This window comes from Mastigoproctus giganteus, chromosome 9, assembly GCF_048544385.1.
Source record: "Mastigoproctus giganteus isolate SK-2022 chromosome 9, ASM4854438v1, whole genome shotgun sequence".
In the NCBI taxonomy this organism is placed as follows: Eukaryota; Metazoa; Arthropoda; class Arachnida; order Uropygi; family Thelyphonidae; genus Mastigoproctus; species Mastigoproctus giganteus.
Genome location: NC_143583.1, coordinates 117,595,571 through 117,622,848, shown reverse-complemented (window position 1 = coordinate 117,622,848; position 27,278 = coordinate 117,595,571). Strand labels below are relative to the sequence as shown.

Below are 27,278 nucleotides of genomic sequence, written 5' to 3'. Positions count from 1 at the left end.
GAGTACCTTACAAATTTTAATGCACTTGCTGATAAGTTACTTTTTTTTATCAGACCAGAAATTTCATGTCATATCTTTCCTTTTTCACTCTTTCAATCAAAAGGAGGGGGTTTCCCAAGTATCAGTTGTAAATGTCACACTTCATACTATCCAAATAAAGTCCATCACAGATCATCTTCCCATCAGTGATTTCACTGCTCTGTGTTGATGACTTTGGCATCTCTTTTTAGTCATGCAATATGAGAGTAATTGAAAGATAGTTGCAGAAAGCTATAAACTATCACATTGAGTAAGAATTGGTCAATGGATTTAGGTTTTCTTCACAAAAGAGTATCTGTTTCCACTTCTGTCTCCAGCTAGATGGAAATATTATCCCAGTTAAATTTGAAGTTCAATTCCTGAAGGTTATATTCATAGGAAGTTGACCTTTCTCAAGCATATTTGCAAGTTGTGTGCAAAATGCATGAGAGGCATTAACATTGTCCATTCTCTCATGAAGTGTAATCAGAAATATTCTCCCTCTGAAAGTGCTTCTCTACCAATTGAAAGGACAACCAGCACACTTTACTTCATTTGTACTGTGCACCAGTATGGTCTAAATTGAATTATGGTGTTCAGGCCATGCTTTATTCAGGGCTGGTGCCTGCCAGTGGCTTGAACTAATTCACCGTCATGCCATTTGCATCACTGCTATTACCTTTTTTTATACAATTTTACAAATTTGTAAACAAATTTTATAGGTAAAAAAAAAAAAAAAAAAAAGCAAACAAATCATCTATATTATTTCCAGTAACAACTGTCATTACTATATACACTGTGCTGCCACTTTATTAGGTACACCTACCTAGGTGCCTCCGTAGCCAGGTGGGCAGGAGCAGCAGTGCGTAGCACACACTTCTTGATTAGACCAGGGTTTGAGCCCGTGACCACCAAATACGGAGGATGCGGAAAGGTCAGGGAATGACCACCGCACATCCCCAGAGCAATATAGCCTGAGTTGCTAATGCTCCTAAAAACCAAATAACAAACAACAAACAATTCACTTTTAATCTTCAATTAAATAGTATCTTCTGTTTATGGTGAAGGGCTATTTATCTGAAAATTAAGAGTTGGGTAACTCATTTTGATATGCTTAATAATATAAGAGTGTACATGATGATGAATTTGCATTACTAGTATGATGGTAATATATCTTTAGTAGTGTGAACTTTTTAACTTTGAACTTAATAGATTTAAACTACCTGAAAGCTTGGCATCTCATATTGTATATCATATGCCATTTTAAACAAGATTTAATATATTATATGCCTGTTCTCATTACTTCTGATATTTGGATGCCACATTATGATTTTGCTCCAACTAGTGATTGACATTACCACCTTAATATTTTGATTAACATATTTTTGCAAGTTTAACAACTGAATACTTTAATCTTAATTTAAAAAGAAAAAACTTATTAACTGGATTGATATTCCAATGCGTTCTGGCTTAATTTGAAAACTTATTTTATCCTCAGTATTTTAATAAAATAGCAATACAGTGTTCTCTCTATTAAAATCTTATGTGCTTTTATATTTTTTTACTCTTAAGGAATCTCTGAAGAAGTTTAGAGAAGAAACACAGAAACTGGAGGAATTAGATGCATTGAAAAAAGCACGTCAAAAATATGTGAGTCTTAACTGTATTTAATATTAATTTATATTGCAAAGTAATATTTCTAATATTCTTTAAATTTTTAACTGGCATCAGCAAATTATTATTTCTAAAAGATTTATGTATGCTCCAGGCCACAATAACAACAGATCAATATATGACCAAAACAGTATAGTTTACACGATCTCTTACCAAGAGGGTTGAATGCAGATTTACAAAAAGCATCTACTACAAGATATGGTTCATCAAATGTATCAAAAACCTGTGCCTATTATGATAAACCGTTGGTCATTATTAGGAGCAGGCAATGAGAGACATCATGGAAGAATTTCTTATCAACAAACTATCGATTTATATCATAGCCTGAATTTGATACACTGAATGATGTGCTGCTTTAAAACAAAGTTTTCTTCTAATGTATTTTAAACAATTTCTTTTTTCTTTTTCTTCCTCTTTTTAACTTAAGAATTTGAATATGATGCTCAGCAACATGCTCTAAAAGAAGAGCCATGCCCTAATTGCTATAGAGACCATATTGCTTCAGTACTCTGTTGGAACTTTGCATAATCTTTCTACAGTAGTTTATGTGATCCATGCTGACTGCTACTGGAGCAGCCCTCACAGGTAGCACTGTGGTTATAATCACCATCCTCTCACACTGATTGAAAAAGTCCTGAGTTTGAATTCTGTTCATGATGCAAGGAATTTTTAAACCTTTTTTCACAACATGGCCAAGTTTAATTGATTTCTAGTGAGAGTTGCACAATTTTTTATCCTGGAAACTTTGGTTTTCCATCCAGCAAACCAACTGAAGAATACACACACAATTACAGACATAATATATTGATGCCTCGTAGCCTTTAATTGCTTTGGCACTTTGCATACATATCCTAGTGGCACAGTAGAATTAGATTTTTAAAACATGGCCAAGGGTTAAGTCTCATATGTTGCTAGCGTTATGAGCTGCTACTGTACTTATTTTCAGTAGTGCATTGCAGAAATTCGATATCTGTAATGTTCCTTTAGCACTTTTTTTTAATACTAATTTTTTTTTTCCTTCCTCAGCAAACAATTGAAGCAGAAACTTCCAAAGGATCCCAGCATCTTCGAGAACAACTTGGATCCCTTAAAGACAAAATAAAGGAGGTTAGTACTTTTTTTTAACAAAAACCTGAACTTTTTTTTTATTAATATGTTTATATGGTTTACTATATAATACATAAGGGGAAAAAAATACATAAATCCACTTTTCTTCTGCACCAATACCTGTACTAGTTGGTATGGTTTCCCTCAAGAAGCTCAATCTTTTGGTGGACTTGCACCTGAAAGTGTGCATCTGCAGAGTAACATGGTTTAGTCATTTTGCTGTGAATGTAGGTTTTTATTTCTGGATGCCACTATCGATCATGGAGAGACAGAATAAATGGAAAAGGGAAAAAAATGAGATGACCCTGAAACTTACAATTTCCTGTAACTCCAGTTACAATTGGTTATGGGTTGAATATTAAGTAAAGAAGTTTAATTTAGTATAGGGTGATTAATATTATTGTAGAATGATAGTCTGCACTTCATGCCATATTGGAGTGCCCCCTCCATGTTGACAGTAATTGTTAGGGTTTTTTTTTTTTTTTTAATCTTCACATATATTTCAAGATAGCAAATCTGGAACAAACTCTTTTTTAATAAGTTTTCCATAAATGATTCATTTCACATTTCCAATTAAGAGAAAACTAATTGCATTTTAAAAATGTCCCCCATTAACACAACAGGAATCTTTTATATTGAACAATTAGACTTTACACCAGCCGGTATTCAAATAAACAAATTTCAATCCTGCAACTAAAACACTTTATTTACAATAAAATAAAATATATAGTAGTCTAAAACTGATGTGATTTAATTTACAATAAAATAAAAAAATATATATATAAAATAAAATATGATGATAAAAGCGATAAAAACAGTTAATAAAATGTCGTAACAACTATAGCTTTCGGAGACAGCGGTCTCCTTTCTCAACAGCATATTTCTACTGTGTGGCACATCCTTAAATAGCAGATCCACGGCGCTCTTCACATGGTTCCTCAGGAATATGGCTGGAATTTCCCATTTATGCACCGGAACCGGAAATGGCTCGGGAGCGCACTAGCTGAAACCATTCATCTCGCCCAAGAACAACGGTTTCAAAGAGGGGATGTAAGCGTACGCCCTTGTCTCCATTAATGGAATTGCTAGCTGCCCCAATATGTAAACTCTCAAGCCATTTACGGTCCCAGAATCCCTGTGCATGATCCATGATGACAGCATCCTCCGGGGAGATTTGATGTTCCTTCTCCCAGAAGTGTTCTGCCACGGCAGACTTCCCATAGTTTGCGGACTTTATTGCATTCATATGCTCCCCCAGATGGTCTTTCAGTCGTCGCCCCATTTCACCTACATAACAAACCCCACAATCCGGGCATTTAATTTCGTATACCACCCCACTGTTGGCTTCTTTCGTTATGGGGTCTTTGACACAAGATATCACTGTGTACAACCTCCGTTCCGGGAGTTGCACACAGCGTATCTGGCACCCCCGAATTATTCGTGCAATGTGGTCTGAAAGGCCCGGATAGTAGGGAATGTATGCAGTGCTCACATGGGCGAACGGCTCGGTACGGGTGGACTCCGCTCCTCTAATAATTCTGTCGAACACCCTCTGGGGGTAGCCGCATTTCTTGAGGTCTGCCGTGACACGAATAATTTTGTTATCTCTGTCCTCGGAGGTGCTACAGTGGGACCACACCCTATCTACTAAAGCCTTGATAACACTACCCTTGTGTTGGCTGGCTTGTGCCGAGGTATAATGAGTATATTGACCTCGGCACATGGGCTTTCTAAACACCTTGGTCTTGAGCCTACAACCATCCCTTATAACCAACACGTCAAGGAATGGTAGGGTTCCCTCTGCTTCCACCTCCAAAGTAAATTTAATAAAAGGGGAGAAGCTATTAAGTACATCAAGTATCTGATCCTCCCTCCCCTTTTGTATAATAGTGAATGTGTCATCAACAAATCTTTTCCATTTATGCATGGGAAATTCCAAACCCTCAAAAATTCTAACTTCCAACTCTTCCATAGCTAAGTTAGCCACTATGGCACTAATGGGGGACCCATGGCTGTGCCATGGACCTGCTTATACATGACACCTTGGAAAACCATGGTGGTACTGGATAAACAAAACTCCACACCCTCACAAATATCATTAACACTAAGAGGAGACCTAGTACTTAACATAACATCCTTTTCTAATGCCATTCTAACACATTGGACTCCGAATTTGACTCTAGAGTGGCATTAGAAAAGGATGTTATGATAAGTACTAGGTCTCCTCTTAGTATTAATGATATTTGTGAGGGTGTGGAGTTTTGTTTATTCAGTACCACCATGGTTTTCCAAGATGTCATGTATAAGCAGGTCCATTGCACAGCTATGGAAGAGTTGGAAGTTAGAATTTTTAAGGGTTTGGAATTTCCCATGCATAAATGGAAAAGATTGTTGATGACACGTTCACCGTTATACAAAAGGGGAGGGAGGATCAGATACTTGATGTACTTAATAGCTTCTCCCCTTTTATTAAATTTACTTCGGAGGTGGAAGCAGAGGGAACCCTACCATTCCTTGACGTGTTGGTTATTAGGGATGGTTGTAGGCTCAAGACCAAGGTGTTTAGAAAGCCCATGTGCCGAGGTTAATATACTCATTATACCTCAGCACAAGCCAGCCAAACCAAGGGTAGTGTTGTCAAGGCTTTAGTAGATAGGGTGTGGTCCCACTGTAGCACCTCCGAGGACAGAGATAACGAAATTATTCGTGTCACGGCAGACCTCAAGAAATGCGAAGTCTACCTATACTGAGCCGTTCGCCCCTGTGAGCACTGCATACATTCCCTACTATCCGGGCCTTTCAGACCACATTGCACGAATAATTCGGGGGTGCCAGATACGCTGTGTGCAACTCCCGGAACGGAGGTTGTACACAGTGATATCTTGTGTCAAAGACCCCATAACAAAAGAAGCCAACAGTGGGGTGGTATACGAAATTAAATGCCCGGATTGTGGGGTGTGTTATGTAAGTGAGAAGGGGCGACGACTGCAAACTATGGGAAGTCTGCCGTGGCAGAACACTTCTGGGAGAAGCAACATCAAATCTCCCCGGAGGATGCTGTCATCACGGATCACGCATAGGGGTTCTGGGACCGTAAATGGCTTGAGAGTTTACGTATTGGGGCAGCTAGCAATTCCATTAATGGAGATAAGGGTGTATGCTTACATCCTCTCTTTGAAACCGTTGTTCTTGTTTTGCCATATTCCTGAGGAACCATGTGACAAGTGCCGTGGATTTGCTATTTAAGGATGTGCCACACAGTAGAAATATGCTGTTGAGAAAGGAGACCGCTGTCTCCGAAAGCTACAGTTGTTACAGTATTTTATTAACTGTTTTTATCGCTTTTATCATCATATTTTATTTTATATATATATATTTTTTTTTTTATTTTATTGTAAATTAAATCACATCAGTTTTAGACTACTATATATTTTATTTTATTTCATTTTATTTTATTGTAAATAAAGTGTTTTAGTTGCAGGATTGAAATTTGTTTATTTGAATACTGGCTGGTGTAAAGTCTAATTGTTCAATATGAATTGTCCCAGCCTTGTAGGCCTATTTGGAGATGGGAATCTTTTATCTTAGCAAAAACAGTGGTACCTTGTCCAAATTTTCTTTTTATTTCTATAACTTATTTAAAAAATTCAATTTATTGTTTTAATGAAAAATGTAAAAATTTAGCATTTTTTTTTATATTTTTTATTTTCAACTGGACAAAATTATTATTAATTCTGCTTGAGAAAAATAAAACATAAACATGAAGCTATTATTATCTTCTATTTCCATGTTTATAAAACCATTAAGTTCATGAAAATTTGGCTTTATGCATATAATATTTCTGCAATAAATATTAGGTATATATCTGTTGTTTTATTATAATAATTTAAATATAAAACAAACAGTATCTTACCATACTGTTTGTTTTATATTACCATAGCAGTAGTATCAACTGTCTGATTAGAAAACACTGTCATTCTCCCCCACTCAAAGATGTAAACAAAAATACTTGCAAGGAGTGCATGCTTTACCAATAAATTATTTCACATAATTAATTTGCATAAATAACTTATCACCTCTAAAATGACTCAAACAAGACTGCATATACAGGAATACTTTGCACAGTGCGGTTAATGCGTTGGAAAAAAAAACTACCGCACTGACAGCATTAAATGGGGAATAGTTTCAATGGGAAAAATAATGATACATGGGTATCATAAAGATTTTTTTATATTAGAAATAATTATGCATGATTAGTTAGAAAAATAATAAATACAAATAGTAATGAAGTAGACTAAGAAAGAAATTAATTGATAATCAATTGCAGTCGCAGATTGTAAACCACACTATAGTGAATCCCATACTGATTGAAGCTGCACTGTGCAAGGTATTGCTGTATATGTTTAGGATGGCAGGCAGAGCAACAGCCACTTATCTCAATGTTCAAATAATGTGCAGTAGATATTCCAAATGACAAAGTATTTGGACACACAGGGGCAGCTAATTCAAAAATCTGATACACATTAGGGCCACCTTTGGTCTACATGTAGTCTCAACCCTTCTGAACCTACTTTCTATAAACTCTTGGAATATGCCTCCTGGCATCTGTGGAATTTCCCTCCATTCCTCCTGCAAAGTAGCTGCCAGAACCTGCCTTGGAATAAGGCTATTTTGGCTGTAGCCTAATCTGGTGCTCCAGTTCTTCACACAGGTGTTTGAGGATTGAGGTCTGGATGCTGAGCCATCCAGCACAAATTTTCAGTATCGTTGTTCACAAACCAGTTCTGCATAATTTGGAACATTGATGTGTTGATACTGATGGGGCTAGTTTCCATAGTAGTGCCCACAGTGTAGTCATAGGCTTCATTGTCTGGACCAGCTAAAATAACTTTTTTTTATGTTAGTGTCTCTTGTAATATATATATGTATATATATATTTTTTTTTCTGAAAACCCCGAACAAAAGATAGAACCTAGAGTACTTAGTACCATGCATGAGTTGAAGGTGGAGAAATTGAAAGAAGATACTTGTTGAAACTAGACTTGAATTTCTGTACATTGTAATTTTCAGAAAATATGGTGTGAAGGGAGGTTGTTTCAGAAAACAGAAGTTGAAGTAATAAACGAGGAAGAAGAAGAAAGGCTGATTTTGTGGGTTTGAAGTTGGACAGTAAAAGAATACTGACTGGTTACAACACATGTTCGGACTGATTTGGAAGAGAGAGGCAGAAATTGTAGAACTTCTTCAATAATCCAGAAGAATTGTGCCCATGGAAGCATGGAAGTATCTATAGAAAAAACATGCAACAGAAAAAAAACATCAATGAGAAAGAGAGTGGGGGACACTTTGTAAGAGAGGGGTCATTAATTAACCTAACTGCCATTCTTAGAGAGAGAGAGGAGAGAGAGAGAGAGAGAGAGAGAGAGAGAGAGAGAGAGAGAGATTAGAAGTCAGGGTAATCCCTAATGGAAGATATGTGATCTTGTCTACAAATCTGAGTGTCATCAAAGATAAGCACAGGAGCAGAAGAATCCTTTTTGTGAGATATAAGATAGGACTGAGTTTAGAAGGATTGAAATTAACTAAGTTATCTTTGCCCCACTGAAGAATTACCTGAAGATCAGCATTTAAGGAATTAGTAGTGGGTATTTGAGAAGTTGCAGCTGTTTATGCAGGGCAAGATTTCTCAAATTGGAAGGTGGAATGAAATGTGCTATCATCAGTAGAACTATGTGGATTTCTAGTCAGTCAGTCAGTGGAAGAAAGTCATTAATATACATGAGGAAAAGAGTAGGGGAAAGAACGGAACCTTGGAGAACACCAGTATTAGTGGTGAAGTTCAAAAAACAGAGAGCCATCTACACACTCTGCAGTGAGTGGTCAAAGAGAAAACTGGATAACTAATTACAAAAATCAGTTGGCAAACCATAAGATGGAAGCTTATTTAGAAGACCTTTAGGTCAAACATGATCACAAGTCTTTGAAATGTCAAGAGCAACTGCTTGAGCTCAACAAACTTTTCCATTGAATTTGTCCATAAATGAGTAACATTATCTGGCATATCACAATGGATTGACATGTTGACCAAATTTGTCTTGAGATGAATAGCATTAGTAGAGGCATGCAATGCAAGAAAGCAAATTTATGTAGCATCAGCCAAAAAAAAAAACCCTTCCCATTTCACCCCTCCATTCATTCCAAATGCCTGTCCAGTTCAGCCTTAAATTTATTTAGGCTATCAACTTCCACAACAAAAGATGGAAATCTGTTCCATCCATCAACTACCCACTGGAAAATTTCCGCACATATATTCTACAACTGTCTTTCCTGAATTTGAATCTGTGTCCCCTCAGGTTCTTAATCTGAGCAAGAGGAAGAATCCCAACAGCATTCAGCTTGCTCAACCCATTCAAAGCTTTATATACCTCAATCAGATCACTTCGCAGGTGCCTACTTTCCAGGCACTGCAGTGTGCAGAACTTAAGGCTTTCTTGGTAAGAGCACCCTTTTGTTCCTCTCACCAATCTTGTTGCCCTTCTTTGTACTCATTCTAGCAACTCTACATCCTTCCTAAAATCAGGCCTCCAGACCTGTACACAGTACTCTAGGTGTGGCCTGACCATTGCTTTGTATAACGGGATAATCACCTCCCTGTCCTTGCTAGCAAAATTCCTATATATCATTGACAAGGCTCCAGGACCTGTCCTGGCAGCCCCTCTGCACTGCTCAGCAAACTTCATATTTGACTGCATAAGCTAATAATAACATAAGCTAAAGATAACAGATATCACCAATAGATCAACACAGACGGAATCCATGTTGGTGATTGTTGATCAGATTGAAGGTGTGAGATAGTTTAGGAGTTTCAGTTAATGGATTTTTCTATTACTTTAGAAAGAGTGGGACAATTATTGAAATCGAAGAATTTGACACCCTTTTTAGGAAATGGCTGGGTATGAGCAAATTTCCAAGCAGATGGAAAAACATCATAAGAATAAGAAAGTAAAAATCAACACAACAGGAGTAGGCTCAGGAGCATAGGTTTTGAGAACATGTGGAGAAATACCATCAGGACCTAGCACTTTCTTGACATCAAGACTGTTCGAAATTCTTCTGACATCTTTTTGAAGGAAAACTGCAGGAGGAATTGAATGGAGTGTACTGAGAGGTAGGAGGTGGTTTACCAAGATCATAAATACAAGAGTTAGAAGAAAAATAGGATACTATGAGGTCAACTTTATCTTTAACTGAAATGGAAATACAACCATTGGGCTTTAACAGAAGTGGAGCAGTAGTGATGCACAAAAGTTGGCTACAACTTTTCCACATCACTCCTGCTTTTGGCAAGTGACCAGAATGCTTGACTACCATTTGGACAAGAAGCAAGTTTTAGCCTGTTCAAAATCTAGTTTGGACTGATTAATAACTGCTTTACAATTGTAGTGAGTTTTGGTGTTGGTAGAAAATGAACCTGGAGATTTGGATGCAAACCAGTTGTGATATGCAATGTTCTTATCTTCAACAGCCTTGTCGCATTTATAGAAAAAGGATTTCATCCCTGCAACGATAGTTTCACTGATGTGATCTGAGAAAACATTGACCTAGAAGATTTAAAACACTAATTTTCAGTGATTGCGATAAAGATATATAGACATGCTCTATATCTTTATTGCAATAAAGATATAGACCATCCCATTTTGCATTTTTATAATGACAAACAACACAACAGTTGAGAATGACCATGAGAGAAAGGCTCCATTGGAGAAGAGACCATCACGAAGTCATGATCTGAAGTGCCTAGAAGGCCACTCACCTCTACCGTATATTTGGAAGGATTATTTATGAGAAAAAGATCAATGTTGGGGGGGGGGCATTCTCGAGGCCACGTTTTATCAAGGATCTGGGAATATTCTTACCATGTGTATGCCATATCCAAAAATTTATTTACTTCATACAGTATGACCCCTCCACTTTTCTTACTATTGAATACACCACAAATTGTCAAACTAATAGAGTAAGCTTATGTGCAAAAAGATCTAAACCTCCCAAACACTTCCTAGTTCATTTCACAAATATATGTGGTCTCAATTCTAATCTGAATGATGTCCATTTCCATCTGCAGTCTGCCAAACCCCATGTACTTTTTCTGACAGAATCTCAGTTATCGGTTGATTCAACTACTGCTCATCTCAGTTGCCCAAATTATTTGCTGTATGATTCCTTTTGCTTCAAAGGTGGTACTTGTGCATATGTCCATTCTGATATTCCCTGTCAGAGACTTGGTAATTTGGAATCTCCTCTTTTCGACTTCTCTGGCTTAAAATATCTCTACCTCATTCTATGAAATTCATCTGTTGTCTCTAAAGTTCTCCCAACTCCACTAATCACTTGGAGCTCTTTGACTACCTCTCTTTGCAACTTGACTTTCTCCAGTCCAACTTTCCTAACAGTGAGATAATTTTCCTTTGTGATTTTAATGTTCACAACTCCAGCTGGCTTCCATTTCCTAGTCACACCGACCCAGCTGGTCGAGATGCTGAGGCTTTTGCAATTACTAATGACCGTGCAGAGATTGTTCATTTACCTACAAGAATACCGAACAATCCTAACCATACAGCCAACACGCTTGATCTTTTTTCTCACATACAACCCTTCTAGGTACACGGTCAAAGTGAGTGTTCCTTTAGGCGCCTCAGATCACAACTTGGTGATTGTCTCTTCTCCAATGGAGAATTTATCTCATGGCTATTCCCAACCTTACATTGTTTGGCATTACAAGAATACAAAATGGGATAACCTGTGAGATTTCTTTTCCTTGGTCGGAATACTGTTTCAAAACTTCTGATGTCAACATTTGCTCAGATCATGTCAGTGGTCATCTCCGTAGCCAGGTGGGCAGGAGCAGCAGTGTGTAGCACACACGTCTTGATTAGACCAGGGTTCGAGCCCTTGACCACCAAATACGGGGGATGCAGAAAGGTCAGGAAATGACCACCACATATCCCCAGAGCAATATGGCCTTAGTTGCTAATGCTCCTGAAAAAACCAGATAACAACAACAATCATGTCAGTGAAATTATTCTTTTAGGAATGGAATCCTTTATCCCACACTCCACTTTAAGATCTCATCCTTTATCTAAACCTTGGTTTTCCAATAAATCTGCCAAGGCTGTCCAAGAGAAGAACGTTGCATATCGTAATTGGCTTGTTTCCAATTCTTCAGTTTCATTTTCTGCCTACACCAAAGCTGACAACAATTGTAAAGCAGCTATTAATCGGTCCAAACTAGATTTTGAACAGGCTAAGAATAGAAAACTTGCTTCTTGCCATAATGGTAGCCGATCATTCTGGTCTCTTGTCAAAGCTATTGGCCACAACGTTTGCTCATCTCCGCTCCCACCTCTGTCAAAACCAGATGATTCTGTTGTCACTTCGGCCAAGGATAAAGCTGACCTGCTAGCATCCCATTTTTCTTCCAACTCATGTATTAATGATCTTGGTAAAACACCTCCCACCATTCCCAACATGCTCCAATCAATGCCTCCTGTGGTCTTCTGTCAAAAGGATGTCAGAAGGATTTTGATGAATCTCAATGCTAAGAAAGCTCCAGGTCCTGGTGGTATTTCTCCACTTGTTCTCAAAACCTGCACTCCTGAACTTACTGCCGACCGGGCTAGCCGAGTGGGTAAAGTACCTGCCCGGCAACCCAAAGGTCGCGGGTTCGATTCCCGCCTCGGGCTTGGATCAAAGTACTGCAAAAACCTTGGGAGGTGCAATATGGTCACAGAAGCCGATGCGCCAACAACTACCAAATCAAAAAAAAAAAAAAACCTGAACTTACTCCTGTTCTTTGCCACCTTTTTTTTTTTCACTTTCTTTTTCCCTTTCTTATTCCAAAGGTGTTTCCTTCTCCTTGGAAATTTGCTCATATCCAGCCGGTTCCTAAAAAGGGTGAAAAATCCATCCCATCCAATTATCGTCCTGTTGCAAATACTTCTACTCTTTCTAAAGTAATGGAGAAATCAATTAACCGCCAACTACCTATCCATCTGATCAATGATCGCCAGTATGGATTCTGTCAGAGTCGATCCATTAGTGATATTCTGGCTTATATTATCCATTTATGGACAAATTCAATGGAAAAGTTCAATGAAACCCGAGCAGTTGCTCTTGACATCTCAAAGCTTTTGATCGTGTTTGGCTTAAAGGTCTTCTAAACAAGCTTCCATGTTATGGTTTGCCAACTGTTTTTTGTAATTGGTTATCCAGTTTTCTCTCTTATCGCTCACTGAGGGTGTTGGTAGATAGCTTTCTGTCTTCTAACTTCTCCACTAATGCTGGTGACTCACAAGGTTCATTTCTTTCCCCTGCTCTTTTCCTCTTATATATTAATGACCTTCCATTGACTGGAAATCCTATCCATAGTTTTGCCGATGATAGTACATTGCATTCCACTATCCATTTTGAGAAACCTTGCCCTGCTCAATCAGCTTCTACTTCTCGAATCATCATCAGCCATTTTCAGTCCACTGCAGGATGAAGGCCTCTCCAGCAACTTTCCAGTTCCTTCTGTTTTGTGTAGTGGCCATCCATTTACTACCCACAAACTCATTAATTTCATCTGTTCATCTCCTTTGTTGTCTTCCAGATTTTCTTCTAGCTCCTGTTGGGTACCATTCTGTTATTTTCTTAGTCCATCTGTCATCATGTCTTCAAGCTGTCTCCTGCCCAAGACTATTTTAGTTCTTTAGTTTTGATAAAAATGTCCTTTACTTGAGTTTGGTTTGCTGTCTAATCCTTGTGTTTCTCTTCTTATCTAACAGTCTGATTCCAAATATGATTCATTCTATTCTTCGCTGTATAGTTCTCAGCTTCTCTTCCATCCTTTTGGTGAGTGCTCAAGTTTCACATCCATAAGTCATGGTGGAGAGTATATATTGGTTCATTATTTTACATTTCAGACAAATTGGGATATTGCTCCTCAGTATATGACTATATTTCCTGAATGCTATCCATCCAAAATTTAATCTTCTCTTGACTTCCAGCCATTTATTATTATTACAGCTAATGACTTGTCACAGATAAGTGTATGACTCTGCCTTTTCAATTACTGCTTTTCAATTACCTACCTTTTCAATTACTCTACCTTTTCAATTACCTACTGCCTCGGTTCCCGAGGCAGTAGGAGGGACGAGTATTCAAACATTAAACTGGCCGACATGCACCTCGCGTATAGAGCTGCGGAATGTAACAGGCACGCCGCTCTGCGCTTGTACCAGGAACGTTTCCCGCACAGGCGTGCTCCTCATCATCATACGATTTTCGCACGTGTGCACAGAAGGTTACACGAGACTGGTTGTTTCACAAGAGATACCATGAATCGAGAGCAAACGACGAGGACGCCAGACAATGAGGAGAGTGTCCTACGTCTTGCAGAAGGCAATCCGAGTGCAAGTACTCGAGCGATAGGCCAACGATTGGGTATTTCCCAATCCTCTATATGGAGGATACTGTCAACAAACCAAATGAGTTCATACCATCTGCAACGCATCCAGTCATTGGAGCCTGCAGATTATCCACCCCGGAGGACTTTTGCTACTTGGTTTCTTCAGCAGAGTGCGGCAAACATTTGCTGCCACACTCGGCTGAGCGCATTTGCTGCGTCCGTATTGTTCACGGATGAGGCAAGTTTCACAAGGGAGGGAAATTTCAATCAACATAACGCCCATTTGTGGGCTTTGGAGAACCCCCCATGGTACACGAACACGTGCAACTCAACGCCATTTCTCTGTCAATGTTTGGTCCGGCATTGTTGGAGACCACCTCATTGGACCGTACCTTCTGCACCCTCGTCTGGACGGTAGGGCATACTTGATCTTTCTACAGCAAGTCCTGCCCGAACTTATTGAAGAAGCACATGTTCCTCAGTCATTGCGCCGCTCAATGTGGTTCCAGCATGATGGGGCTGCCCCACATTACACCAGTGACGTCTGCCACCACCTAAACGTTACATTTGGACAGCATTGGATAGGTCGTTGTGGTCCGGTTCATTGGCCTGCTAGATCGACGGACCTATCATGCCTGGACTTCTGCTGGGGTCAAATGAAGACATTGGTGTACGAGACTCCCGTTGATTCAGTTGAAGACCTCGTCGCTCGCATCTCTGTAGCTGCCGGGGAGATTTGAGACATGCCAGGAATCTTCCAGAACATTAGGGGTTCCATGCGGCAGTGCTGTGAAGCCTGTGACTGCTTCTGGTCGAACTTTCGAACACCTTCTGTAGCATGGCTTTTTGCCAATGTAAAACTTGTCATTAAAATGATTTCTGTTACACTAATGAGTTGCTGTTTCTGTTCTTTTTCTTTGCTCACGTGACCTTCCGCATGATGAAGGCATTTCGGACCCTGCAATGCTATGTGATTCCAATTCGTCTTTGTGCCCCCTACACCTCCTGCAAGTTTGTCGCACTGGTAGTGAATCACCCTGTATATAGGAATTTTGCTAGCAGGGAAAAGGAGGTGATTGTCCCTCTGTATAAGACAGTGGTCATGCCACGCCTTGAGCACTGCGTACAGGCCTGGAAGCCTCATTTTAGGAAGGATGTAGATTTGCTTGAGCGTGTACAGAGAAGGGCAACAAGATTGGTGAGGGGAATGGAGGGATCCTCTTACTAAGAGAGGCTTAAGTTCTGCAAATTGCAGTGGCTGGAGACTAGGCACCTGTGCAGTGATCTGATTGAGGTATATAAGGCCTTGAATGGGTTGAGCATGCTGAATTCTGATGGGATCATTCCAATTGTTCAGATTATAAACCTAAGGGGGCATAAATTCAAATTAAGAAAAGACAGATGTAGAATAGATGTGCCGAAATTTCCCTTTAGCCAGCAGGTGGTTAATTGCTGGAACAAACTTCCATCTGTTGTTTTGGAAGTTGATAGGTTAAATAAATTTAAGGAGGAACTGGACAGGCATTTGGAGGGAATGGTGTGTTTTTTTTTTTGGCTGATGCTGCATAAACTCATACACTTGCTTTCCTGCATCACATGCCACTACTACTACTACATTGTAATTGCCATATTCAAATTCTGCATCCAGTTTGTTAGAATGACACCTTGTTTCTGATATTCCTGTAATTTATGAATTTTGACCTAAACAGCGCTTCGACTTTATTAGATTTATTAATGACACTGCTATAATTGGTGTGCTGAGAGTGTTAGTACCTCTAGCAACATAGTTAATGTTACATTATGATTCTAATATATCCCATATAGTTGCTTACAGAAATCCCATATAGAAAATACATTGATTTTCAGAGTGAAAACTGGCATAACAGCAAATTAGAAATCAGAATTTTTCTTAGTCAATCAGGTTCTGAGTCTCCAGAAATTTTTCATTCCATTTTAGTTTTCTTTTCATTTAAAATATCACTGCCGTTGATACATCCTTACAATGTCAGAAGACTTTCTCTTTCAGGGCCTCATACAAGAATTCTTGAAGTATGTGCAAGCATGACTTTGACTTATATCATCTAATAACTGCATATATATATTTATATATATTTTAAATTAAATAAAACATAAGCCAGCAGTATGGCAAAAACTGTAGAGCGAAAATTAACATAAAAATAACCAAATAAATGAACAAACGGAAAAGAAGAATAAAAGTTAGACATAAATTATAGCCCAGAAACCCCTATATAATTTCGAACTTTAAATCCAATTAACATAACATATATAAAATTTAGAATAATGCCAATTACATATTAATTTAGCTGTACCCCCCCCCAAGAGGTACCAGTTCCAAAAGATGTGAAATATCACCAAAAAAGGGGGTTAAAGGGGGGTTTATTTGGTTATTTTTATGTTAATTTTCGCTCTACAGTTTTTGCCATACTACTGGCTTATGTTTTATTTAATTTAAAATATATTTCGGCTTCATATGGAGGAATTGCGAGTCGCTGCCTCTAATGAATGCTCAATTATTTATTTATTTACTTTATTATAATTTAACTTTTGTCAATATTTAATGGTAGTGTATATATATATATATATATTAATTTTCTTTGCTCTCACCCCTCCCTGAGTAGCAGAGTAGAAGGGATCTATTTTGTTTCCTTGAAATAAAATAGATCCTTCTACTACCCACTAGAGTGGGCCACGTCAATAAATGTTAATGGTAAATTTCCCGTCAAAAGCCTTACAGACCACCGCAGTCTTTGGGTTAATTGCTTACCCATAAACAATACAGGTACTGTGCATTTCAGTTTTGAAATGCCTGTTACCTCAGTTTTTCTTTGAATGCAAATATTATTGCATTATGTGATTTGCCTGTAAAATGATGTGATTTTTTTCTGGTACTCAAATTTGGCTTTCTTACTGGATGGCTGCTTTCATCACTTTGCTAATATCAGTACATATTACTTTTTGCATGACTGTATAGGTCAAAATTTCTTTGACTAGCATTGGGAAATTTGCTTTCGTTTTGCTCATTTTATTGCCAAATATAATGAAAAAAATGTGTTTTGGCTTTTCTTTTGAGAGTAGATATAGTTACCTTTTACATTACATTGATTTTCAGAGTGAAAACTGGCATAACAGCAAACGAGAAATCAGAATTTCTTAGTCAATCAGGTTTTGGGTCAACAGATATTTTTAATTTACTAGAAGAGCGTCAAACAGATTGGACCTGTATTTTGAGTGGCAGCCATCATGTTCCAAGGTGCAGATTACAATATAAGTATTCCCACAGTATTGTACATTTGGTTGGTTTGGATGAGGCAAACAAATGAGTTATAAGCAGGCGATTGAGTTTTTTTTTTTTTTTTTTAAGTGGATAAAATTCTCCTTCATTGGGGGATTTGAGACACCCAATGTGGATGGGGGGATTATGATAAATGTGGTTTCCATCAGACTGTAAATGGAAATGTTATTAGGGTGGGGAATAGACTCACATGTGACAATCAAAGTAGGCTAAGAAAAGTGACAATTTTTCTTGGAAAAAACCTGACTATTAATGCAATATTTTTAGCTTATAGTCTTTGGCAAAACTGCAGCCAGGCATGACAGGAAGGACTGTCACCATCTTTTACAGCATGCCCCATATTTATCTAATTCCACATTTTAACTAAAAGATTGTATAGGTGTTCGCTACTGTATTGTATTGTTAAAAAGAAAACAACTATGCTTTTTTTTTTTTTTTTTTTTTTTAAAGCCTTAGAAATGCTTAGGCTACATTAGAATCTAACCATTTTTTTGTCCATTGTTATTTATTTATTTATTTTTATTTTATTTTTATTAAAGGGTATTGAAGAAGCACAGAAGAGTGAATTTAGCCAGAGAGGTAGAGAGATTACCGAAGAATTAACTAAGTCAGCTCGTATTGCAGCCGAAGCTATTAGCAGGCAAAGTGAACAGTTAGGAAAGAGTGCTCCTTTTAGAGCTGTTTCAGAGGTAAGAGAAACTTTTTGGATTTAGTTACTTTAAACAGATTAATCTGTTAAAGGATATAACCTTCATGCTATAACTAAATACCCACTTTTTCCATATTATATAGTTTTACTATAAACTTAAAAATCTAAACTGTGTGTGTATGCACCTTGAGGATTCTGCACACGTATATACACCGATGAGCCAAAACATTATGACCAGCGAGTCGTTATGCAAATCGAAGCAACTGCAGGTGAACTACGCCACGTGCGCAGGTAAGGACATGGTATAAAAAATATCTGATATTGAGCTCTGTTAATCAGTGTTACTCTTGTTCTTCAGATGGGAAAGGCAGCAGACTTAAACGACGTTGACAAAGGCCAAATTGTAATGGCCAGATGACTGGGACAGAGAATATCTGAAACGGTACAACTGGTGGGGCGCTCACTGTCAGCCGTGGTTAGTGCCTACTGAAAGTGGTCCGAGGAAGGAAAACCCACTAACCGCCGGTGAGGTGTTGGATGACCACAGCTCATCGCGAGATCAGCAAAGGCTCTCCTGGATGGTACGTGGCATGAGAAGGGTGACTGTGGCACAACTCACCGGTAATTGGAATGCTGGTGATGACAGTAATGTGTCACAACACACAGTGCATTGAACCCTGCTGAAAATGGGGCTGTATAGCCACTGGCCACGCCGCGTGCCCATGCTAACCACGGTTCACCGGTGACAGCACCTACAATGGGCACGTGAGCATCAAAACTGGACCTTGAGTGATTGGAAGAAGGTTGTCTGGTCCACTGAATCGTGTTTCCTGTTGCACCATATGGATGTCCGGGTATGTATGTGTCATTTACCTGGGGAAATGATGGCGTCTGGATGAACCATGGAACGAAAACAAGCCACTGGCAGCAGTGTCGTGCTTTGGGCACTGTATTATAGTAGGTAGAAAAAAAAATAGTTGCTACTCTTAAAATTTAAAAAAAAAATGCATTATTATAACTCCAAATTGAAAAAAAAAATAGACTTACTCAGCGAATCTAATGAGAGACCTGCTGTGACAGATTTTCAGTGATTTTGCTGAAAGCAGTTCGTAAAACTTTACGAACTGCTTTTTCTACTATATTAGGAAAAGAGTCCAACAAACTCTCCCAGAACGAAGAGAACAAGACAGTGGAAAAGTAAAAAACTTTTCTTGGAGTGATATGTCACAAGAGATACCAATCAGTCCTTTTGTGGATAGGACAGAGGAGTTTCAATCCACCTGTAACTTTCAATGTCTATTGACAGGAAAATATCCTCAAGAGTGAGATCGACAACTGTGTGAGGTCGTCAATCATTCCTTTTTCTAAGTCTGACTCTGCAGAGATATTTTTTTACAAGAGATAGTAAAATTATCAAAGGTATCATATTGTCCTGCTTCAGCTCTCGTTCTCTAAAGAATATGAAAAGTGTTTTGTTTTTACCTTGAAATGATAGATTCGGTGTATTCAGTTTGTAAAATATACTGAGTGATCACTGAATTATGACCACGTACCTAATACTTCGTAGGTCCTCCTTTTGTCCTCAGTAAAGCAGCTATCTGACTTGGCATTGATTCAACAAGATGTCGGAAGCATTCAGGAGGTATGGCCAACAAAGCTGCGTGTAATGCGGTTAGCTATGGAGGTGATTGGTGTATCCAGATGCCTGATATGCCTTTCCATAGTGTCCCACAAGTGCTGTATGGGATTGATATCAGGGAGTTTGGGGGCCAATCGATATGCTGCAAGTCAGAACTGTGTTTCTCAAACCATTTCTACACATCAAGTGCCCAATGGCTCAGCGCATTGTCATCTTGGAAGACACCATCGCCGTTTGGGAAAAAGTATAACATAGCGGGGTGCATACAGTCAGCAAGAAGTTGACGATAGCGGAGACCACTGATACGTTGTTCCACATGCACCAGGGGGCCCAAGTTCCTGCCAGTGAAACATGCTCCACACCATACAACTGCCTCCACCTGCATGCACTTTTGATACCATGCATGATGGATCAATAGTCTCATGTTGTTGATGTCAAATCCTTTCATGACCATCCACGGTGTGGAGTAAATAACATGACTCATCCGACCAGCTCACCTTCTTCCAGTCTTCTAACGCCCAACTTGCATGCTCTTTGAACCAGGAAAGTCTTTTACGCCGATGAACCTTGGTTAGGAGAGGATGCCATAGGGGTCGTCTGCTGGTATAGCCCATATGTGCGAGCGTGCGATGCATGGTCATGCCAGATATTGTTCCGGGTTGGCCCATGTTGTTTTGGGTAGTCAACTGTTCAACAGTGTTGCACCTGTATGAGTCGTCGGACCCGGCACTCACCTTTAACATCAATCTTTTGCTGTCCTTTGCAGTTTTGCTGTCAGGTCGTTGTTTGACCATTTTGACGCTAGTCCTGGTACACTTTACCAACTGCAGCTCTCGAACACCCCACCAGTTCAGCCATTTCAGAAATCGAGGCACCAGCTCGTTCTTTACAAAGTCGATGAATCTCTGCAGTTTCTCAAGTTGTTTTTCTTGTGGCTTCAGCAAGAAACATCACAATTTCAGAACGTAATTCAGAGAATCTCATCAGCACCTTACCTCGACTCAGCCAATGTGCTTTGGTGTAAAAAAAAAAAAGTAAGTAATCATAGTTGCTGCTCATTTCATCACAAATTTGCGAGAAATAGTAATAGTAATAGCGGCATGTGATGCAAGAAAGCAAGCGTATGACTTATGTAACATCAGCCAAAAAAAATAAAAAAATAAATCATCAAAGAACCATTCCCTCTAAATGTTTGTCCAGTTCCTCCTTGAATTTATTTAGGCTATCAGCTTCCATAACGAAAAATGGAAGTTTGTTCCAGTAATTAACCACCCACTAAAGGCAAATTTCTGCACATCTATTCTACAACTGTTTTTCCTGAATTTGAATTTATGCCCCCTTAGGTTCGTAATCTGAGCAAGTGAAAGAATCCCATCAGAATTCAGCATGCTCAACCCATTCAAGGCCTTATACACCTCAATCAAATCACCTGACAGGTGCCTAGTCTCCAGCCACTGCAATTTGCAGAACTTAAGCCTCTCTTAGTAAGAGGATCCCTTCATTCCCCTCACCAATCTTGTTGCCCTTCTCTGTACACTTCAAGCAAATCTACATTCTTCCTAAAATGAGGTCTCCAGACCTGTACGCAGTACTCAAGGCTCAAGATCTTGTTAAATTCTTAACAAGATCTCTTCATTGATTAGCATTGGGTTTTTATTAACCATCGGATTGCCCACACTCATAAAACCTTCACAAAAAAAAAAAAAAACCACGATTGAGAAACTTCCTGTTTTCTAATGTTATTTAAATTAGAAGATACTGGGTGTGTGAATGGTAAAAAGATGTAATGGAATTAAAACTGTTATGACTTTTGTGAAGGAAAAAAATGATAATCTAAATGAAAAATGTTGTAACTGACATGTGGTTCTGATTCAAGAAAAATATTTAATGAAAAATAATGTAATAAAGAATACAATTTACTAGAATTCTTTCTGAATATCTAACACTACAATTTATCTCTTACCCAACCAAAATTTTGAGAGTTCATGCATAAATACAAAATTTAGAATTAACACAAAACACATTAAGGAAGTACAGTATTTTCGGTATATGGCTTTCAAAATTGTCCATTAAAAGAACAAAGGGAATAGAAAGGATGACCAGTAGTATGGGGAAAGAGTAAAGTTTTTTCTGTTGCATATTTAACATTCGATCATTGTAACTTTCTTTTTATTAGGGTAAGAGGCTCACAACGGGCAGCATAACTTAGTTTAGAATCACAGTACAGAATCAGAATTGCAGCCTTCCCGAAATGAAGTTTCCAAGAACACATGGATCATCGGAATAGAAATATTCAGCAGCCAATTTGCGGAAGTAAACGAAATCAAGCTTCTTGGTATAGTTTTGCAATGAAAAAAATGAGTCACTAGTTTGCACATGTGACAATTTATATTAATGTCTTAAAAATATCTTTCAGTTTTGCAGGAATGTTTCGCACACAGCTAAATTTTCGCTGTGGAGTACACAGTGACTTCTTGAATAGGAAGGGTGTGCTACTGCCTTGATTCTCATAACAACATCTGGGACTCTGCTTGTTACCTTCAGTGCAGAAATTAATACGCTTCTTCCAGTTGAGTTCATGAACACAAAAAAAAAGCTGTCAGTTTTTCAAAAATATCAGCCCCTGTTGTAGTAGTTTTCAAATCATCACAGATAAGAATGTCTTCGCAAAGCTCACCATTATACGGGTGTGAAACAAATACTAACAACACGTCTGTGTTACTGACAGTGCTCTCATCGAGTTGTAAGGTAAAATAAGGTGACGCCTTAAGTCTACAAATGAATTCATTGAGAAGGTCAGCTGAGCAAAGTAAAATTTTTCTTTTTACAGTGTCATTAGATAGCAGCACCTGTTTTATTTTTGCTGATTCATTGGGTCTTAATATTGTCTCACACAGCTCTGTAGCACATCTCTTCTTCCAGTCGTAGCTCCCCTGAGGAGCTGTTGTGGCCACCAGCAAATTCCTCCAACTGCAACGATCATGTGGTATACGAGCAGAATTGCAAAATGTCACGCTCAAAAGTTCACTGATCTCATCCTTCCACCTATTTAGTTGCAGATCTTCCCTGCACCTCTTCCCCTCAATTGCTTAATGCTATGAAGAAGAATTTTAGGCCTGCCAATTTTATTCGATACTCACTCATTTGTTCTTCGATCAAGGTAAGGAATACACAGTAACTGTAACACCACATTTGAGATACCTCAGTTTTCTTCCTGTCAACTCTCTTCAGATTCTATCCTTCACATCTGTAAGTGGAAACTGGAAAAATTAACGATTAAATGATTCTTGATTTCGTCTTTAGGGGCAGATCTTGATCTCTCCGTAATTTTGTCAGATCAGTGACCAACATTTCAGAATTGCCTATTTTCTCTTTACATTGTTTGAGCAGTCACCATTTTTATTTATTCTTGACCTCAAGTAATCAAATTCATCAACTTCCTCGACATCTTGCCCATTAACCTTCACTTTACTGGAACCATGATTGTCACCAATCACCATAATTTTAGTTTGACACACGTTCAGAAACAACCTTTCCCCATATTTAAGCCAGGACAAACAGGATATAATCCTGTTTGTCCTGGCTTAAACAGTGTTTGATGACTTTGCTCAATTCCTGATACTCTTTGTTTCCACGTACACCCTGGCCTTTCGCAATTCTTTGCTGCCCAATAAGTTTAAAAGTGGCTTTTGTAATCCGTGGCTTCCTGACCTTTAACGTCTCTCTAATGTATCTATTTGCTGAATCCTTAATAATGCTTTTTGTATTTTCTCACATTTCTTCGGGCAGCATATCATCATCTAGTTCTAATAGAGCTTAAAAATGATTGTCTGTTTCACGTATATAATCATTAGGAATATTTTTTACATCCACTCATCTAGGAAAACCCATATTCATGATCTTTTTCAGCTTCAGCTTGAGAATGACATGGAGTAGTTGATGATCACTACCACAATCTGCTCCAGGAAGTGTCTTTGCTGTTATTACACTGGAACATTACCTTTGCTGAATAAGGATGTAATCAATCTGATTCCTTGTTTTATGATCAGGAGATTTCCATGTGTAGAGTCTTCTTGGGCGTTACTGAAAGCAGGTGTTACATATGACAAGACTGTTCAGATAACAAAATTCAATTAAACTTTCTCCCCATTCATTTCTAGTGCCAAGACCAAACCTACCACATTCCAGACTAGAAGAAACTTTCTTGTCTACTTTTGCATTGAAATCACCCATTAGTATAAAAACATCCTTTTTTGGGGACCAGATCAAGAGTTGCTTGGAGATTTTCATAATAAAACATCCATATCATTTGTGGATTTTGATGTTGGAGCATATGCAACTAAAATTGTGAAATTTACTGGTTGGCTCTGAAGTCAAACCTTCATTATTCTACTATTAATAGGATTATATCCAAGAAACAATCTTGAACATTCCTTATTCAAAATGACAGTGACACCGTGTTCTTTTACTTGGTCACTTCCAGAAAAAACAACCAAAAACCCATTTCAAGTTTTGAAATGACCTTGTTGTGTAAATATCAATTTTGTATCTCCATTTCATTGATAACAATGTCCAGCTTGCCCTCTTTTAAACTTTTTACATTCCATGTGCCCACATTTACCCTCTTCTTACTTAAATTTAATTTCACAGGGCATTCAGTGGCATCCAGGATCAGGTTAACAGCAGTTTTTGTTATGGTCTCTGTGGCATCAGATAATATGGTGGTATGCCATTGCCTACCACCACAATAGCACATGGCATTAACAAATTTTAACCAATAGTGTGGTCTTCTTGAAAAGCAATGAAATAGGGGGATCGAAGGACGACACTAGTAATTACAGACCAGTTAGTTTAACTTCTGTTCTGGGTAAAATAATGGTGTCACTGGTTAAAGATGCATTGCAGGATCTAGACAAGACTGCAACAATAATTCAGATACAGCATGAGTTTGTTAAGGGAAAGTCTTGTCTGACAAATTTGATTGGTTATTATGATGTGGCTACAAAGGAACTGGATGCAAAAAATAATTTTGATATCATGTACTTGGATTTCAGGAAAGCTTTTGACTCTATTGCGAATTGAAGACTACTGTACAGATTGGAGCACAATGGTATTAAGGGTAAATTGCTACAATGGATAAAAGGATGGTTGAGTGGGAGAAGACAGAGGGTGGTAATCAATGGGTGCTGCTCTTCATGGACTAATGTTATTAGTGGAGTCCCGCAGGGTTCAGTATTGGGCCCACTGTTGTTTTGTATATTTATCAATGATATTGATGAAGGTATATCAGGCTTAGTGTCAAAGTTTGCAGATGATACAAAGGTTGGCAGGGTTGTTAATGACAGTAATGGCAGTGTGCTACTCCAACAGGATCTAGATAATTTGGGCAGATGGGCTGAGAAGTGGCAGCTGAAGTCTAACCTTGACAAATGCAAAGTACTGCATATAGGTAGAAGTGGTAGAAAATGAAAAAGACCTGGGAGTAATTGTGCAGTCAGATATGAAGTTTTCTGAGCAGTGCAGACAGGTCATGGGGTTTTGTCAATGATATATAGGAATTTTGCTAGCAGGGAAAAGGAGGTGATTGTCCCTCTGTATAAGGCAATGGTCAGGCCATGCCTTGGAGGCCTCCATGTCTGGAGGCCTCATTTTAGGAAGGATCTAATTTGCTTGAGCGTGTACAGAGAAGGGCAACAAGATTGGTGAGGGGAAATGAAGGGACCCTCTTACCAAGAGAGGCTTAAGTTCTGCAAATTGCAGTGGCTGGAGATAGGCACCTGCGAGGTGATCTGATTGAGGTGTATAAGGCCTTGAATGGGTTGAGCACGCTGAATTCTGATGGGATTCCTCCACTTGCTCAGATTACGAACCTAACGGGGCATAAATTCAAATTGAGGAAAGACAGTTGTAAAATTGATGTGCAGAAATATGTCTTTAGTCATCAGGTAGTTGATTGCTGGAACAAACTTCCTTCTGTCATTGTGTGGAAGCTGATAGCTTAAATAAATTCAAGGGAGAACTGGACAAACTTTTAGAGGGAATGGATGTATGAAATTTGTTTTTTTTTTTTTTTTTTGCTGATGCTACATAATCTCATATGCTTGCCTTCTCGCATCACATGCCTCGACTACTACTACTACTACTACCACCACCCCACTCCTGACTTTACACCAATCTGAAGAATATCCATTAATTACACCTCTCTGCCTTCTGCCCTGCAACCACCCAGCAATCCATCTTAGAATCTTACCAGTTATCCCAACCTGTTCAAGCTTATACAGTAACCCTTCATGAAGGACCAAGACAAATGCTTTGCTAAAATCCAAATAAACTATGTCAAAATTATTCCTTAGATCGAGCTAATGAGTAACTGTGTCAAAGACTGTGTAACTGTGTGTTGTTCTTATCCTTAAGGGTATTGAAATAAACTAAGAAGGTAAGCCATGCTTTCTGCTATTTTCAATTTTGCTGATAGTCCTATTCTTGTAGGCATATATGATTTCAAATTTTGTTTATGAACCAACCTTTCTATTTCTTTTCCAACTCAATTATTAAGCATTTAGTTTATAATGTGCCTTACATGCTTTCCTGTGTGGAAATAACTGGATCAATATTAAGTCTGTCCATGAAATTTCTTACAAACTGGATGTTTGTCTTGTAATATCTTTTGTTTGTTATAATTTACAACTTTGGTAATTAGTATTTTATTAATTTTTAGGGTGTTAAAGCTGTGAAAGAAGAAATAGAAGAAACATCATTACCTGGAGCCAGAGTTTATAAACCACCAAGTTAGTTATGTTACCACTTGTTATTAAACCCATATATTTTAACAGTATGTATATCTGACATGTATTACTACTGTAGCAAGTTGTGTGTGTACTGTACTGATTTGAATTTACGTTGACTACAAATGCAAGATGAGTATGAAAGATTCTCTACAGAACAGAAATCTTGGGGGGATGGAATATGGTAGAAAACTATTAATAAATGGATCATGATTTGACACCAAGCATCTTACCTGTTTCTAATAATTTCAGTGGAGGAGATAAAAGAAAAATCTTATATTTTGTTTCATCATTTAGATGAGTATGATATTTCGGCTTTCAGGTTATAACTGAGTGAAACTTATCCTGTAATTGTTATATGCTTATGTTTAAAAGGTATACATTAAGCTCTGTTAGTAACAAAAATCCATGTTTTATGTGTTATGTGAAAGACATAGTGTAGGATATACTAAATGATTTTTGAAATAAAAACACTTTGCACCATACTTTGATAAAAATTAATTAGTTTATTGAATGTTGGAGAATGCTAAATTAAAAACTTTAATAAAAAAAACAATTCCTGAGACTTCAAAAAAATGCTTAAACTAATCAAGCAGTGTTTCTACTTTCTCCTTGAGAACTATCATCAGGCCATCAGTAGCCATTTT

The 27,278-nt window shown here is 38.2% G+C and overlaps 1 protein-coding gene across 4 annotated transcripts in view; it reads left to right on the top strand.

The window, feature by feature from the left end:
- The window catches only part of LOC150080669 (mitochondrial import inner membrane translocase subunit TIM44), a 198,339-nt gene that overhangs the window by 29,998 nt on the left and 141,063 nt on the right, over positions 1-27,278 (top strand). For all 4 annotated transcript variants that reach the window (XR_016547431.1, XM_090381988.1, XM_090381989.1 and 1 more), the window contains exons 3-6: positions 1,591-1,668; positions 2,719-2,799; positions 18,098-18,247; positions 26,565-26,634. Coding sequence is in view for 3 of the 4 variants with exons in the window: in XM_090381988.1 (XP_090238114.1) it covers positions 1,591-1,668; positions 2,719-2,799; positions 18,098-18,247; positions 26,565-26,634 (379 nt within the window). In the remaining variant the exon portion in view is untranslated. The remainder of the gene's footprint in view (positions 1-1,590; positions 1,669-2,718; positions 2,800-18,097; positions 18,248-26,564; positions 26,635-27,278) is intronic.